Genomic DNA, 17,592 nt, shown 5'->3' on the forward strand with positions numbered 1-17,592 from the left:
AAGGTTTTTGTTCGACGATTACGGCCAATTTTCAAATGAATTTTTAATTACGACTGTGAATGTTAAATAATTTCATGAATTATCTCACGCGTCTCCGAACGTGTGTTGTTTGTTAAATATTCGAATTTAATCGTCGAAAACAACAGCAGGCTGGCTCTCTCTGGCAAAGGAATATGAATTAATATGCGAATTTAAATAAATAAATAAATAAATGATTTTTTATTACATTTCCAATTTGATCGTATTACACGTTCGAAGAAGAAAAATTATGTTCTCACTTCGTACCAGAAAAAGACTGTTAACCCTTTTATCCCAACATTATAAGTATGTTACTGTATATTGTATACTGTATACTGTATACTTTAATTTTTTTCTTTTTTTTTTCTGGTTTCTTTCTTTTTTTATTAACATTGTACATTTCATTACTGTACATACATACACACATATTCGTTGTTATCTAGTCAAGAATGAATATATATACATGGATCTTTTCGTTTCGAGGATTCACTCTTCCATCCATCAAACATTTTTTTTCTTTTTCTTTTTTTTAAGTTTACGACTGATGACTGTTTTAACAGAGTTATATGCATATGTATAGTAACAATATTGTATACACTATGTTCGGAATAAAATGATAAAATAAATGGGGTACTAATTTATTTTTAATAATAATAATAAAATAGAAATATAGATTTTTTTTTTTAAGAAATAAATTTATACGTAAATATAACAATTTTTCATTAATTCGTAATTAATGTATTTTGCTTCGAAATATATTTGTTTTTAGATCTTTATAATATATAATATACAATTATATATATTTAATAAATAATTTATTATCATAATAAAATGTATACAAAGAGTAAAGTAAAGAATAATTATATATAACGGTGATATATTAAAATTAGATATTCTTTTTATACAAATGGAAATGAAAAGAAATTTTTCCTTTTTCAAAAAATATTTTATATAATACTGCTGCATTATAAAAAACAAAAAAAAAAATATAGTTGTAACAAACAGTATAGTTGTATATTTTCTATGGTATTATTGATCAATTATATATATTTGATAAATAATTTATTATCATAATAAAATGTATACAAAGAGTAAAGTAAAGAATAATTATACATAACGGTGATATATTAAAATTAGATATTCTTTTTATACAAATGGAAATGAAAAGAAATTTTTCCTTTTTAAAAATATTTTATAATATACTGCTGCATTATAAAAAAAAAAAAGAAACAATATAGTTGTAACAAACAGTATAGTTGATATTTTGGGTATTATTGATCAATTATATATATTTGATAAATAATTTATTACATAATAAAATGTATACAAAGAGTAAAGTAAAGAATAATTATACATAACGGTGATATATTAAAATTAGATATTTTTTTTTATACAATGGAAATGAAAGAAATTTTTCCTTTTCAAAAATATTTTATATAATACTGCTGCATTATAAAAAACAAAAAAACAATATAGTTGTAACAAACAGTACAGTTGTGTATTTTCTATGGTATTATTGATCAATTATATATATTTGATAAATAATTTATTATCATAATAAAATGTATACAAAGAGTAAAGTGAAGAATAATTATATATAACGGTGATATATTAAAATTAGATATTCTTTTTATACAAAGGAAATGAAAAGAAATTTTTCCTTTTTCAAAAAAATATTTATATAATACTGCTGCATTATAAAAAAACAAAAAAAAACAATATAGTTGTAACAAACAGTATAGTTGTAATTTTCTATGGTATTATTGATCAATTATATATATTTGATAAATATTATTATCATAATAAAATGTATACAAAGGTAAAGTGAAGAAGAATTATATACGGTGATATATTAAAATTAGATATTCTTTTATACAAATGGAAAGAAAAGAAATTTTCCTTTTTTAAAAATATTTTATATACTGCTGCATTTAAAAAAAAAAAAGAAACATATAGTTGTAACAAACAGATAGAGTTGTATATTTTCTATGGTATTATTGATCAATTATATATATTTGATAAATAATTTATTATCATAATAAAATGTATACAAAGAGTAAAGTAAAGAATAATTATACATAACGGTGATATATTAAAATTAGATATTCTTTTTATACAAATGGAAATGAAAAGAAATTTTTCCTTTTTCAAAAAATATTTTATATAATACTGCTGCATTATAAAAAAAACAAAAAAACAATATAGTTGTAACAAACAGTACAGTTGTGTATTTTCTATGGTATTATTGATCAAAGGTATTCGTTTTATTTTTCAGGATTAGAATCGTCTTTCGTAAGAAGATTAGAAAACCAATGCCTCTCCGATACTTTTTATTGGATTATCTATTATCAAGGTGGTAAGTTTGGATCAGGATTGTCATCGTGTTCAGTTTGTTTTTTTTTTCTTCTTCTTTTTTTTTTCTTATTTAAATATCAGCAGGTTCGAGTTTTAAACTGATAAAAAAATTGTCACGATCCTCTCTGTAACGTGCCTTCAACAAAAATTCCCTGGCCAATGGATTTCTCGTAAAATTGTATCCCCGTGCAAATTTTTGACAATCGTTCAACCAAATCGACAGATCAAGCACGCGTTTACTTTTATAATTCATTTTGTCGAATTTTTCTCGGTCTTGTCTTTCGATAGTCGATTTTAATGTTATATAATTCCAACGATCGAAATATTTTCGTGCCAATTGTTGTTGTCTCAATATAATCGATGATAAATCATTATCATTTTCATTTACGACGTTACGATAATTTTTGCATTTCAATTTGTTTAGAAGAGCAGTTATTAGAATATTTTTATTCGACGTATCTTTTCGTTCGTTGGAATTTAAAAATTTCGTTGTATTTTCTTGATTGGAATTGTCTCGTAAAGATTTTTTAGAAATCGTTGTTGGACAGATCGTAACGTTTTTCGATAGAAAATATTTCGAATTGTTCGATGGGATATTTTTCTCGGAATATTGGGAAACATGAAGACCTAAAAGTCTAATTATAAGATCACCGATGTAAGGTATGCAAGGTGGGTTTCGTTTTGCTTTGGCCCATGCTCTTCGATACAAGCAAGAATTAGGATTTTTATAAATTTTGCATAGTCTCTCCATAATGGCGTATCTAAAATTCAAATTGAAATGTTAATATTTAAATTATTTTCATTCATTTTTTGAACATCTGACGTGATATTTTTCTTTTATTTAATTAATAAAACAAAAATCAAATAGTTTCTCGCAAAAGCAAAGTTGAAAAATAATTTTAATATGCAAAATAAATAAATAAATAAATAAATAGATAGATTACCTGTTAGCATGATGAGTATTTAAATATTAATATTTAAATTACTTTCATTCATTTTTTGAACATCTGACGTGATATTTTTCTTTTATTTAATTAATAAAACAAAAATCAAATAGTTTCTCGCAAAAGCAAAGTTGAAAAATAATTTTAATATGCAAAATAAATAAATAAATAGATAGATTACCTGTTAGCATGATGAGTACGTAAAGAGGACCAACTAGATTTCAATCGATAAATCGGTGGTGCTTGGAGACCAGCTAAAATAGATCTGCAAGAGTGAAAATTTCCTATGTTGAAACATTTGTCGGCAGCATTGATCAATCTTGCCATCATTCTAGTTCTCATATCCAATTGTTTAACGGCAATTATTTCGCTGATAGTTAAACAAGTGATCCTATGACCGAATGCAACCCAAGCCCCAAGATTCGGTGCATTTCTCGATGATCTTTGAAATACGATGATCTCAATTTCGGTGATAGGTATTCGAACGAAAAGATCTCTATCAATCATAGTCAACTGTTTAGCAAGAGTAGTACTATCCAAATCCCATAAGGTTACACGCATTTCCAATCTCAATAACCTTTTCAATTGATACATGGCATTGTCGTCGTGATTTTCCTTGGATTCCTTCTTCTTATTTCTTTTCTTATTAGATCCGCTCGTAGAAAAAATTCGTTTCAACAGACTACCACCCCCCGATTTGTCATCCAAGGAAATACTCGATTCCATCATTTTACCGTTGTTGCTTGGCAGGGATCTCTTGCGTACGTAAAAAAATCTTTTCTCACTTTTCCGTTGTTCAATTTTCTGATGATAATCTCTGATAGATGCCAGATGTCTCCTGAGTTCTCTGTTATTATCGATCACGAAAATTACTCGTTGATATAAGACAACTAACAGTTTTGTTTAATAGACGTGTTGTTGTTGATGGTTAGAAGAAAAAATGTGCTTCCAGAAAAAATTAACCTGTAAGCTGTGATAGCTGGTCTTGGTCTGTACCAATATTCCGGAGTCCAGAATAATACAACTTGTTCTTTCGTTGGTGGACCGATAGCACTGCAACCACCAGGTTCCAATGCACTGCACGACACGCTTGCTATCAGTTGACGACGAGAGACAGGTAATCTCAGTTCGGGTTCAACGCATTGTCTTCTTACGTTAACTGCGCTCACCGTTCTACGACCTTGAACGGATTCACGTTCCCCCGATTCAACTGACCAAGGACCCAATGCACGAAAAAAATATGCAGCCGTGATCAAGCCGTATCTCCTCAAATGTTTTCCTACATTTTTCCTTGGCCCAGATCGATTCCCAGCAGCAGCAGCAGCAACAACAACCTTTTGTCGATCCTCCCACATCCTTACCCCACTCTCGATCAATTCGTAAACGTCTATCGGATTATTCTGACTTCCGTTCGATTTATTATTCTTACGATAACATCTTTGATGAGACGGGCCTAAAATTAAAGTCGAATTACATTTTTCCGGAACACCGAATCCGAATCGCGAAACTTTTGATATCAAGATGTTCGCTGATCTTTGTTTTTCTTTCTTTTTGCAATTAGATTTCGTCCCCTTTTTTATTGGACGTTCGATCGATCTGTCGTCTGCAATTTTTCTCGAACTTTTCGTTGATTCTAAACAAAAAAAAATAATATAAGATTTTTTTTACAAAATTGTTAGATAAATTTGATGAAATATAGAAATAACCAACCACGACTATTATTATTCCATAGAGTTTCGTGTAATATTTCCTGAGATTTGCGATGATCGCAGGAAGAACAATTGCAACTTGTGAGAATTTGTCGATCTTTATTATCTCTGATGAACAAAACGTCGCACAGATCGTTGTCATCGTTGTGTTCTGGTTTTCTCGTATATTTATTGTTGTTCTTACGACATTCCGGCCAACTTTGACAAGGTTTTTTAATAATTATATTCGGAGAATGATCGGTCAATGTATATTTGATTTGTTCTAAGCTAGCACCAGCAAATCTCACAGGAATCGGTTTGTAATAACCGAATATTAATTCGTTGTAAGATGGACCAAGGTATAAATCTTTGTGCAACCATGTTGGACGATTATTATCACCGGCACCCCCGTAATGAGCCCAAATTCTATACTCGAAATATTCATTTGTGTTCATTTTTATTCTCGCTTAAGAATTTTCTTATCATTTTGTAAAACACACCTGTATACGTTTCTTTTCTTTTTCCCCGAGAAATGATCTTCAATTTCAATTTCGGACGATAAAAAGTATACGGTTGTTGTGCTCGAAGAACTTGCGACACTTGTCTCGGACAATGAACTACTTTTTTTTCTTTTTCGTTCGAGTAAACCTCGTATATGATCGCACCAAATTTTCCAAAATATTTCTCTACGATTAATTCCACCTAACTCGTAATAACGAATTCTACCGTCTATCAGCCTGGAAAGATCCTAATTTTATTCGAAAGGGTTGATCCGATTGATAATTAATAAAGGGGAATAACGTGAAAGTATAATCCGTATTCGTGAAATTTTGAAATAATATATGTAATAATTATCGTAAATTTAAATTTCTATATATATAAATAATAATAAATAAATATATTAATAATTATCGTTAATTTAAATTTCTATATATATAAATAATAATAAATAAATATATTAATAATTATATTATATTACACGTAATCCGTATACGTGAAAATTTGAAATAATATATAATAATTATCGTAAATTTAAATTTCTATATATAATAATAATAAATAAATATAATCATAATTATATTATATTACACGTAATCCGTATACGTGAAAATTTGAAATATAATATATAATAATTATCGTAAATTTAAATTTCTATATATATAAATAATAATAAATAAATATATTAATAATTATATTATATTACACGTAATCCGTATACGTGAAAATTTGAAATATGATATATAATAATTATCGTTAATTTAAATTTCTATATATAAATAATAATAAATAATATTAACAATTATCGTAAATTTAAATTTCTATATATATTATAAATAATAATAAATAAATCTTTAATAATTATATTATATTACACGTAATCCGTATACGTGAAAATTTGAAATATATATATAATTATCGTTAATTTAAATTTCTTATATATAAATAATAATAAATATATTTAATAATATATTATATTACACGTAATCCGTATACGTGAAATTTGAAATAATATATTAATAATTATCGTTAATTTAAATTTCTATATATAAATAATAAATAAATATATTAATAATTATATATCTTACCGTAATCCGTATACGTGAAAATTTGAAATTATATAATAATTATTGTAAATTTAAATTTCTATCTATATAATAATAATAAATAAATATTAATAATTATATTATATTCACGTAATCCGTATACGTGAAAATTTGAAATAATATATAATAATTATCGTAATTTAAATTTCTATATATAAATATAATAAATAAATATATTAATAATTATATTATATTACACGTAATCCGTATACGTGAAAATTTGAATATAATCTATAATAATTATCGTAAATTTAAATTTCTATATATATATAAATAATAATAAATATATATATAAATAATATATTATTTTATATTAATTAAAATTATATTAAAATATAATTTATATTACACGTACCTTCCTTTTAAAGTTTTACGTTGTCTTCTGGCGAATATTGTCAATGTAATGTAATCCAAAGGATACACGGAAACGAGTTCGAAACTTTCGATGCTTGGATCCAGGTCAATCGGACAAAGAAAATGATTGGAATTTTGTTTGTTGAAAACGTCAGCTGCAATGATCAATCTTTGTGGTGTCAAACCGAGTGCTACTTGTCTCAAACCGTGTCCATCTCTCGTGGTTTCAGCGAATGGTGATTCAACGAGTACTGTATCGGAAAAATCACAATATTCGGATAGCAAGAGTTTTTGAATCCTGTTGTTTTCCGTTTCGGAAACGTGTTCGTCGTATCGTCGCGAGGTTCGCATTAAAGATTTTTCTCTTTGGTTAACAAACAGGTGTCGAAAATAATATTGTTTAAAAAAATTCCTTTATCAAACGATCGATTTTAATCGTTTAAATACCAGGTTCCAAACAACCGAACAATTTGTACATTTCTGATGGGGATGTGATTTGTTGTTTGCCATGTGGAATGGTCTTACTGTTTCGTCGATTAACACCAAAGAATATAATAACGATGACAACGATAATTGATCGATGATTTATTTTCGATAGATTGAACACTGCAACTTCGGACATTTGGAAATATTTTCCCTATTTTTTTTTTTCTTTGAAAAATTAATCAAATAAATCAAAATCTACGTAGGAAATATTTTATAACGCGAGATTTACTTTTCTTTATTTTTATTTTAAATTATTAAAATTAAAATATTAATAATATTATAAAATTAAATAATTAAATTAATATAAAATTAAATTAAATATATATAATTAAATAATTAAATTAAATTAAATTAAATTAAATTAAATATAAAATAATATTATAAAATTAAAATTAAATTATTTTAATTTTAAATTATTAAAATCATTAATTAATTATTAAAAATTAATTAATTAAAATCATTTAATTTTCTTGTATTATTTTTTTTCAATAATCTTTACAATGTATTTTCCCACATTTAAAGTTTTGTCATAGTTGCATTTCTAAGTTTCCATATTTAAAATTGAAATGAAAAATTGTCGTAATCGTTGTTGCATTATTTATATTAAAAAGTTTAGTTAATGGAAAGGATAGGAAGGAAGGAAAAAAAAGAAAAAGAACGACAAATGGTTGGTTCACTTTCGTGATGTGCGTTATAAAAAACGCTTTTATTACTTTATATCAGTTTGATACTTATTCTAAAAGTTTTTCGTACATAGCCGCAGTCGAAGAAGACTATCAAATTTTGTAGGCATTTTAAGTGCGGTAAAAATGGTGTCCCCGCGCGTTTATCATCGTGCCTTGCATTTAATAAGGATTAATAATTCACTCCTTATTCGTTATTACAATATTGGTAATAAATAACATATAAAAAAGACGTATGCGTAAAAAACACGTTCACCGATTTTTGGTGGACCGCCTTTTTCTTTTTTTTTTTTTTTTTCTTTTTCTTTTCGTTTTTATTCTCTTTCTCATTTCTTTTTCTATATATAATATATATATATATATATGTATATGTATATGTATATGTATATCTATATATATATAATAAAATCGAATCGAATGTATGTTGGAACGAGGTGGACAAAAAAATGTACAAAGTTTTTCAATTTTTTCCTTTTTTTTGTTTTCTTTTTTTCCCTTAATAGGCTCCGCGATATGCACGTATTATTATTATTATTATTATCATTATTATTATTATTATTAATATTATTATTAATATTAATATTATTATTATTATTATTAATATTATTATTAATATTATTTTATATACGTTAATAAATTGTATCTTAATCCCATTTTATTTATCGATTACCACCATCATCGGGATTAACTCTTATAGTAACTTTATTGCCTAATGCCGTGGCTAGTTTTTCTACGGTACTTTGTGGAAGCTTGTTGGGTTCTGGATTATTCGTTGTCTCTTTTTCTAACGTCAACGTGTTATCCGGTAGTATTGACTTGGCAGTCGTTTGATTTTCCTGTACAAAAAAAAGAAGACAAGAAAAAAAAAAGAAAAAGAATAAATTGTCAAATACGAATGAGTTATACGAGAATAATTATAATTTGAGATGATTAAATGAGCCGTTTTATTTTGAAACTGGCCTAACTCCATTCTTGGTAAGAAAACGCATATTATTCATTTAATAATTACCATTATTTTAATAGGAACTGTAAATTGAACACCTTTGGATACACTTAAGCAACATAACTCATTGTTATTGTTTACGTATATTTTGAATTGCATTTTTAAGGTTAAATGGAGTTAGGCCACTTTCAAAATAAACGGTTCAAATGATTAATCGTAAATATCTTACTCCTTCGGTTTTCTTTCTCAAGTTAGATCTTTGCAGTGTAGCAGCCAGTTCATTTTGCAGCCTGGATACAACCGGTCCGTTAGCTTCCTCGGTTCCATTCTTCTCCGTTCGAGGTTGTTGCGCTAAGAAATCGAGCTTGGCAGGTTGTTTAGCTTCACCTTCGTAAGCACCTATCCTAATGGCGACCTTTCCAACGGCTGGTTTAGGTACACCACCGGTATTACCATTTGGCGAGATTGCGTTGCTGGTATTAGTATTGGTATTAGTATTATTATTATTAGTAGTAGTGGTAGTAGTTGTAGTAGTTGTAGTTGAATTTTTGTTGGCCTCGTTAGGTGGATTCGTCGATTGATGATGATCCTTTTCTTTGATCACTTGATTCGTCGTCTTGTTTCCGGCAGGAACAACGTGACGAGGACTACCATTGGATGCTGGCGAGGAAGAATTCGATAATGGGAAATATGTTGGCGGTGGTTTAGGTATAACTGGGTTTGGCGATTCTTTCAATTTAAACGATTCGATGCTCTGCATCTCTACGGAATCCTCGTTATTAGTTGCACCAGTTTTCGTTGGAAGGGGAAGGGGTGGTGCCGGAGGTGCTGGTGGTGGTGCCGGTGGAATAATCGACGACGTTGTGTTATTATTATTATTATAACTGGGATTGTTACTCGTTCCATTATTCGTAGCATTTGGTATAGTTTTGTTTTCGTTAGTTAGTGTTGAATTCGTCAAGTTTGAACTGGTGGAAGAACCATTCGTGAGCAGTACCCTTTTCTCCTGTTCCTGTACATCAATTTTTGAAAAATACAATGTTTATAGAATTCAATCTCATTTTATTTATTTGTAGAAACTTATATTATCAAATAATTTATTTGTTTCGTATAAATGGGTGGTGTGTACTAACGGTGTAAGGTGTGATAGTGACCAACACGTTCTTTTTCGTCGACGTCCTTGTTGATTTATTCATCTTCGACTATTGAATATTTTTATTCATCCGCATCCGTAAAAACGTTCTCCGCGAATAATCATAATCCTCCAATAACAACAACAACAATAATAATGTCACAATTCACAACACTATTTTCTATATTTCAAATTCCTTCTAACGAACAATAGAACAGAAAGAGAGATACCAAAGTTCGGTCACGTTGTCATTAAATCCACAGTGCGTCATTACCGGTCTTGGAACTTGTTAATCGGTTAAAAAAAAGGGAAAAAAATTGAAGAAAAACCGATATTCGTACCGGAACTTCCTGGATGAGGAGAGGTACGTTCGAAGAATCGGGAGAGAGGAACGAACAATTATTACTATTATTACTATTATTATTATTATTTCACAATGATTATCACTCGGTAACTTTTTTCTTCTCGTTCACGATAAAAATCTATTATCGATAAAAATCTATATATATTTTTTTGTATAATCAATAGTTTAAAATAATAGGAATAAAAGGGTACCTTGAAACAAACAACATTTTCTTACTGGGTGGGTTAGGCTAGTTCGGTGTCTTCGCGTAAACTGAAAAACACAGACGCAACCCGTTTTCTTACGTCGTTCGTTCGTTCGCGTTCTTATGTAAGAGAGAACACCACCTATTATTTTGCGCGTCTGCCGCAATTCGCAAGAAACCAACGATGCAAGAAGATAGAATGAAAGAATAAGAGAGAGAGAGAGAGAGAGAGATAGAGAGAGGAAAAAAGAAAAATAGAGAAAAAGAAAGAGAATAATTTCGAACGGAGAGAAGAATACAAAAAAAACAGTCAAATATATTCCGTTAAACGTCCGTTCACACGCGTGGATATCGAACAACTGAGTTTTAATACGAATTGTTATTACAAATCGATCGATCGGGGTCTAACTAACGCACTTATGCACACGTTACACACACACACACGTATATATGTGCACAGGTATATGTATATCACGTTTCCGATAGCACTCGACTAATCGACGATAAGAAAAAAGTAACAACGATAATACGTTAATAAGAGTATCGTCCTCGAACTGACTGTTTTTTACGTTTCATTGTGTTATGACTACCGTTACTGTCATTTTATACTTTTCAAATCACCGTATTGGGATTTGTTACGATTAAGAATAAAAAGAAAGGTGCCGATTATTATTGGTCCGCACACCTTCCCACCCACTCTCCTCTCCTCTCCTACCCCCCTCCGTTCTCCCCCACAAGAATTTCACGGTACTCTAACTCTTCTTCTTTCTCTATTTCTATTTGAATTATTTCGTTTGAATTGGTTTCTTATTTAGCGATAGTAAAATTCCTTGTTGTTGGTTTCTTTTTTTTTTTTATGTCGATCCTTTCTTTCTACGGCTGACTATGAAATCGATGAACTCGGAGAAAGTCGTCTTAGTCGAGGATGTTCCCGAGAGCGTGGCGTTCTCGTTAAAATCTTCTTGTAATTCGATAGAACAAAAAATAAAAAAAGTAGAAAAATAGAAAGAAAGGGTTTGATTAATTGTAACGATCTTGTTTAATCAAATTCTGTAAGATTAATTCTAGAGAGATATAAATTGGAATTGGAATATCTCATATGATTATCGGTTTTTTTACTCGTACACATTTACGTTTACCTATGCAAATTATACATAGTTACACACGTATAAAGAAACACATACACATATACGCACATAGATATTCGTTCACTCGTTCCATTCATTCACGCATGTAAGCACGCGTGATATACACGTCAGATACATTTTCAAGTGGTTATTTACGCTATTGACGGGAAATTAATTAATCACTATAAGGATAAAGTATACATACACGAATAAGATAAAATACGAAATAATGTTTATCTTCGAATTATTATCTTTTTAAAATGATCAATTCTGAATCTGATAGTTATTAATCTATCTTCTTCTCGATTTAATTGGAAGATGAAATAAACACACAAAAAATAAAAAACGAAAGAATAAAAAGATAGAAGAGAATAGAATAGAAATAGAAGAAGAGAGAAGAGAAACGCGTGGAAAAACGATGCAATACTCGTGACTTTAAGGTGCAAACTATTCTACCTGACTCTATCTCGTGAATGTCGTCGGTTTCAAAGGTACCCAACGACGCAACTAAAATAATCGTATCGCGAGGTAACATTCCAGGTGTTGTATATGTGTATGTGTGTGTGTGTATATACGTCCTCCTCCTCCTCCTCCTCCTCCTTCTTCTGTATGTATCTTTTTATGTGTGTATAAGTATCTTCGTTCATACGTGTGTATATTTATTCACGTAGTATATGATGTATATATATTTTTCCGTAGTTACATATTTCTTGGTGTTAAAGTTTGTCGTGAATTTCGTTCCACACCGACATACTATACATTTACAAAAAAAAGAGAGAAAAAGAAGAGAAGAAGAGAGATACTGAGAGAGAGAGAGAAAGAAGACACGAGGAGTAGTATATTACGGTGACTTTATAATTTTGTGCTCTTATCTGTTTGCTCCGGCAGTGTTCCTTCACTAACGTAGACTGTGTAATTAAGAGTGCGCGCGCGCGCGAGCGTACTTACTCAACTCAACTCAACTCAACTCGAATCAACTTGACTCGACTAGAACGTGAAATCTTTGAAATTCTTTCCACTTTGTCATTAAGTAAAACCTATCTCTCTCTCTCTCTCTCTCTCTCTCTGAATTTGTCTCTTTTTTTCTTTCCTTCTTTATTTTTTTTTATTTTTTTTAGGAATTTGAGACGAGTATATTTTTCCTTTCGTAAGATGATCATTCGTCATGCGTTATCAAGATAACGATATTAAAATCGGAGTTAATTTTATACTACCCGGTATATCATTTTTAATTTAGATCTATTATATATTTTATTTTAATTATTATTATATATTTTAATTGAATTTAATTTATATTTTAATTTAATTTAATTTTAATTTATTATTAATAAATTAAATTAAAATATATAATAATTATAAATTATTTTAATTTATTAATAATAAATTAAAATAATAAATATATATATATATAATAAAATAATTCATTTATTTATTATATATTTTAATATTTTTCAATTATTATATAAAAATAATAATATATTAATATATAATATAAATTACACGGTTGTTATATTATTTATATATTATTTTTTTATTTATATTATTATTATTATTATTATTATTATTATTATTATTATTATTATTATAGGGTTTTTATGTTCAACATATTCAATATATTTGTCGTGATTTTGTTATTTTATTTGTATATTGTTGTTGTTGTTGTTGAATTAATAAATATATAGTTGAAATATAATAAATATAATAAGTATATAGGAAAATTTGTTATTTAATTTATTATTTTTATATAATTTAATTTAATTAGGAAAAAAATTACGTAAATTTCGTTCAAACGATTCGACAAATTTCCCCCTTTTTTAAGAGAAATTATATCATTTTCTATTTTTTAATTGCGTCGCGTAAGTTCTTGTTTCTTTTCTTTCTACGATTACTATTAGTAGTAATTTATATTAATCTTAACGATAGTGCAAGACGACGACAGTACTCGTTATATTCTCGCTTTCACTTCGTTAGAAATGAAAAAAAAAATTTTCCCCCCGGTTCTTTTTTCCTTTTTTTTTTTCTTTCTTCTCTTTACGCGATCTATCTTTTCGGTAATTAAACGTTCGCTAAAAAAGGAAAAGCAGAGAAAGTTTTCTAATATATAAAAGTTACATCTCCAGTCCCGGTTTACGATTTTTATCGATAAACAAGAAGAAAAAGAAGAAAGAAAGAAAAATAGAAGCAAAAAATAAAATAAGACTCGTATATCGAACATTTAAAACAAACTGATTAAACTAACGAACAAACGAACATACGAACGTCTTCTCGAAAACGATCGATAATTATCGGGGAAAAAAATAATCAATCGAGTTTAATCATGTTCCGTGGGTAATACGTAATATCAAAGTGTGATACGGTAGCTGTGTGATGTGTTTGTTACATGCTCGATTTAATTTAAAGATAATTTTGTTTTTTTTCTTTTTTTATCGCGAATGCAAGTAATATAGTATTAAAAATATATCGATAATGCGAGAAATTTTTAGGTCAAATTCTCGTAAAAGAATCTTTAATCTTTTCCCCCCTTTTTCAGATTGTTGATTAATTTAAGATTGATTTCTCGGATTGATTTCTCCGGATTATTAGGTTGTTCTTGTATTATAAGTGAAATCTAATAATAAGATGAATTTACTCGATAAAATCTATCTATATTATAGACACACGTATATATTTATTTTTTATTTATAATAAATGAGAAAAAAGAAACGTGTGTGTGTGTGTGCGAGATAGATTTTTTTCCTTACCGGTTCGGTAAGTTGATCAGAAAATTGGACCCTCTGTTGGGCAGCATTGAACATCTTTCGATGCGCTCGTTTGAATTCTTCCATTAACTGAAAATAGATAATAAAATACACGTAAACGCGGGAATTTATGATAAGGACAAAAAATAGAAAATAAAGGTCATAGTTTCACGAACGATTGAGTATTAAATCGTCCATATTATTAAAACTAAATCGATTTCTCTTTTACTTCGATTTTTTATTTTATATTTTTTGTTTTTGTTTATTATTACGAGGAAAAGTATTACAAATCATTGATTGAATGAATAAAAATGACAAAAACCGTACCTTGTCGTGCGTGACTTTCTGTTCCTGCGCCCTAAGTGCTTCTGGATTAATTGGTTTAGGTGTTACCATTGATTTTTCCTTCGAAGCTTCCGCTTTGGCTGCGTTCAAACTTCTCTAAAAGAAAAAGAAGAAAGAAAAAAAAAGAAGAAGAGGAAGAAAATGAATACGATTAACGTAGTGGTGTACGATACTTAAAAGAATCATATAAAATGTTATAGATTTTTGTTTTGAAAAGAATTTTGATTTCGTCGAACGTACGTTTTTAAGCTTACCTAAGCAAAAATTACTCACGAATCATAAGTTATACGCAAACTCGCATAGTAAACTCGCGAGTAAAGTATTTTAACATTTTTTTAAAATTCCTCATAGCATTTGTACGCAGTACAAATTTAATACTAGCTCGTAAAACCATCGTATAGGATTCCGATGCCTTACAACACGTTTCAAATCCTTAGATTTATTCCTATATACTTTCCTATATACTTTCCTATATATATATATAGAAATTTATGTAAGAAATTAATATTATAAAACGTTTTATGAATAAACTTTGGCGTGGCCGGTTAAACGAAATAAGAAAATATTTTCTTAACACTTCTTCGCATTAGAATATGATTTGTTTCGAAATGCTAATATAACAACAACAACAACGACAACGACAACGTAATCGATTTGAACGGATTGCAAGAATGCATCTGCATTGCCTTTCCCTCCTTTTCAATCGTTGCTGCCTACGACGAGTACGAGTACGAGAGAAAATGTTGGAATCTTTGTGAGAAATCATAAAAGATAATGTCAGTTCCTAGTTCTTCCTCGTAAAGAAAGATAAAGATAAAGATATATAGATAGATAGATAAATAGAGAGTTAGTATGAACGTAATGATCGAAATTGGAAAAGAATCCGGCCCTTATTACGATATTTATATTTTATTTTTTCGAGCATGATCTCCAACTCGTAAGTGGCGAGTCTCAGTCGCCATTTCTTGATCATTCTCATCCTCATTATTATCCTCATTATTCCCATCATCATCATCATCATTATCATCCATGTCGTAGTTAGATTTCTTTTTATTTCTTAATTAAAACCATTAAATCATCGAATAGTACCTGTTGAGCTCGCCTCTGCAATTCTTGAGTTATGGCAGTGCTTAGGTCAGTGCTGGCGATAGGTGAAGTTCGTAGATTCGATCCACGGTTGAGAATCGTAGACGAACTTTCATTGGTTTTGTTTGATCCAGTAGTTGATGGGACAGTGGTGGAACCAAAAGAAATGTTCGAGGATGAGGGTGGTTCGCAGGATGACGTTGACAACGATGAAGAAGTTGATGCGGAATCCTTGCTGCAGGAAGACTCGAGACTCGATTCGGTTTCCGTTGATCCTGTACTACCCATAGACATCGTGCTACCCATTTGCATTCCCATAGCGTTCATAGGTTTAGCATCTGTTCGATTGATAACAAAAATCAAACGTTAAACTTTCATTTCTGTGTTCTTTTTATCTTTGCATGGGTATTTATAATTACTATAATTAATTCTAATGTAATGTCCGATTCGTAATTGAAAGTTAATCGTTATTTTAATAATAATATAAATAATTAATAATAAATCAACATATAAGAACCTGCTGGCCATTTATACGGAAGAGGTGGCGGGGGTGCCGGAGGACAAACGGATTGAACTTCAACAACACTCGTGATAGTTTTCCTATCCGTTTCGGTCTGTCTCTGAACCAATTGCAGTTCTGCCAATCGATTAACGTCGAGCTGTTCGTTTTCCTTGAAGAGGGGGTCGGGGGGAGAGAGAAATAGAAAAACGAATGGATGAGTTAACGCACCGAAAGAATTATATAAGATTGGAAGGAAGATGAACGATAGAAAGAAAAAGATAAATCAAATGAAGAATAGAAAATGCTTCGAGCAAAAGTAATAAGTCGAGGAAACTTGTATTAGGTAGGGGGGCTAGGGGTAGGGGGGAAAGGAAGTCTCATTCTAAATGCTTTAGGCGATGATATTTAATAGAAAGATGAAATAAAAAATAACGTTAAAATTGATTAGTTCATTTCGTATCCTTTTTTTTGTTACCTTGGAACCATGATAAAGCGGCAAATCGTCCGCAGGACCATCGTAAATGACATCCTGTTGTCTGATGTTGTCACGTCGATAAGCTAAACGACGATTGGCCTCGTCCCTTGGATTTGCATCGAAATCGTGTACCTCGTAGTCGATTCTTGGTGCTACAGGATCGTAGAGGGGTTCATTGTCGATATCGTCGTCCTCGTAATTACCACGGGAATTCAAACGACGATGACCAAACGGTGGTGGTATTTGTTGTTGTAGTTGTTGTTGCTGGTGTTGTTGTTGTTGTCTGTGATTTTGATTCTGCACCAGTAGCCCCTGGTTCTGATTAACACGAATGACAGTCGTGTTATTCGCTTTTCGTATCCATTCCTGTGCCTAAAAATCATGCCGCGATATAATTTTCTACTTTTTTTTATCCCCCTCTTTTCTTTTTTTTTTCTCTTCTTCTTTTTCTTCCTTTCACATCTCGATGGAACTGGGAACGGGTGGAGGTGTGTGTGTGTTTTACTTTTTATTTCTCATTTTGTTTTTTATGCGATGATATGAATATTTAACTTACTATCGTTC

At 29.5% G+C, this 17,592-nt stretch overlaps 2 protein-coding genes across 3 annotated transcripts in view; both read right to left on the bottom strand.

Moving 5' to 3' along the window:
- Positions 1-2,383: 2,383 nt before the first annotated feature.
- Positions 2,384-7,314, bottom strand: LOC122517557. The gene is made up of 6 exons (XM_043636010.1): positions 6,965-7,314; positions 5,506-5,742; positions 5,028-5,431; positions 4,281-4,950; positions 3,499-4,164; positions 2,384-3,134 (listed from the first exon to the last, which is right to left on the bottom strand). Exons 1-6 carry the CDS (start codon positions 7,312-7,314, stop codon positions 2,444-2,446), a joined length of 3,018 nt encoding a protein of 1,005 aa, XP_043491945.1. The 3' UTR covers positions 2,384-2,443.
- A 1,419-nt stretch (positions 7,315-8,733) lies between these two features.
- LOC122517375 (myb-like protein I) overlaps positions 8,734-17,592 on the bottom strand; it is a 44,647-nt gene continuing 35,788 nt past the window's right edge. The window contains exons 8-14 of one of the 2 annotated variants that reach the window (XM_043635730.1): positions 17,029-17,346; positions 16,569-16,722; positions 16,055-16,389; positions 14,948-15,061; positions 14,624-14,710; positions 9,305-10,087; positions 8,734-8,968 (exon numbers count right to left, since the gene is read on the bottom strand). In XM_043635730.1, the coding sequence (XP_043491665.1) occupies positions 8,792-8,968; positions 9,305-10,087; positions 14,624-14,710; positions 14,948-15,061; positions 16,055-16,389; positions 16,569-16,722; positions 17,029-17,346 (1,968 nt within the window). In that variant the 3' untranslated portion in view covers positions 8,734-8,791. Of the gene's footprint in view, positions 8,969-9,304; positions 10,088-14,623; positions 14,711-14,947; positions 15,062-16,054; positions 16,390-16,568; positions 16,723-17,028; positions 17,401-17,592 lie in introns of both variants that reach the window. The other variant, XM_043635729.1, reaches the window with a different exon arrangement.

Source organism: Polistes fuscatus, unplaced genomic scaffold (genome assembly GCF_010416935.1).
Source record: "Polistes fuscatus isolate 324 unplaced genomic scaffold, CU_Pfus_HIC Scaffold20, whole genome shotgun sequence".
NCBI classification, from domain to species: domain Eukaryota; kingdom Metazoa; phylum Arthropoda; class Insecta; order Hymenoptera; family Vespidae; genus Polistes; species Polistes fuscatus.

What these genes read in the sequence shown, in the direction of transcription:
- LOC122517557 (XM_043636010.1), bottom strand. Translation starts at nt 7,314, where the DNA reads ATGCGAACCTCGCGACGATACGACGAACACGTTTCCGAAACGGAAAAC. An exon ending in ATGGAATAATAATAGTCGTG is followed by an intron (nt 4,951 to 5,027) that starts GTTGGTTATTTC and finishes TTTTTTGTTTAG; the next exon opens with AATCAACGAAAAGTTCGAGA. An exon ending in CCAGCTATCACAGCTTACAG is followed by an intron (nt 4,165 to 4,280) that starts GTTAATTTTTTC and finishes CGATAATAACAG; the next exon opens with AGAACTCAGGAGACATCTGG.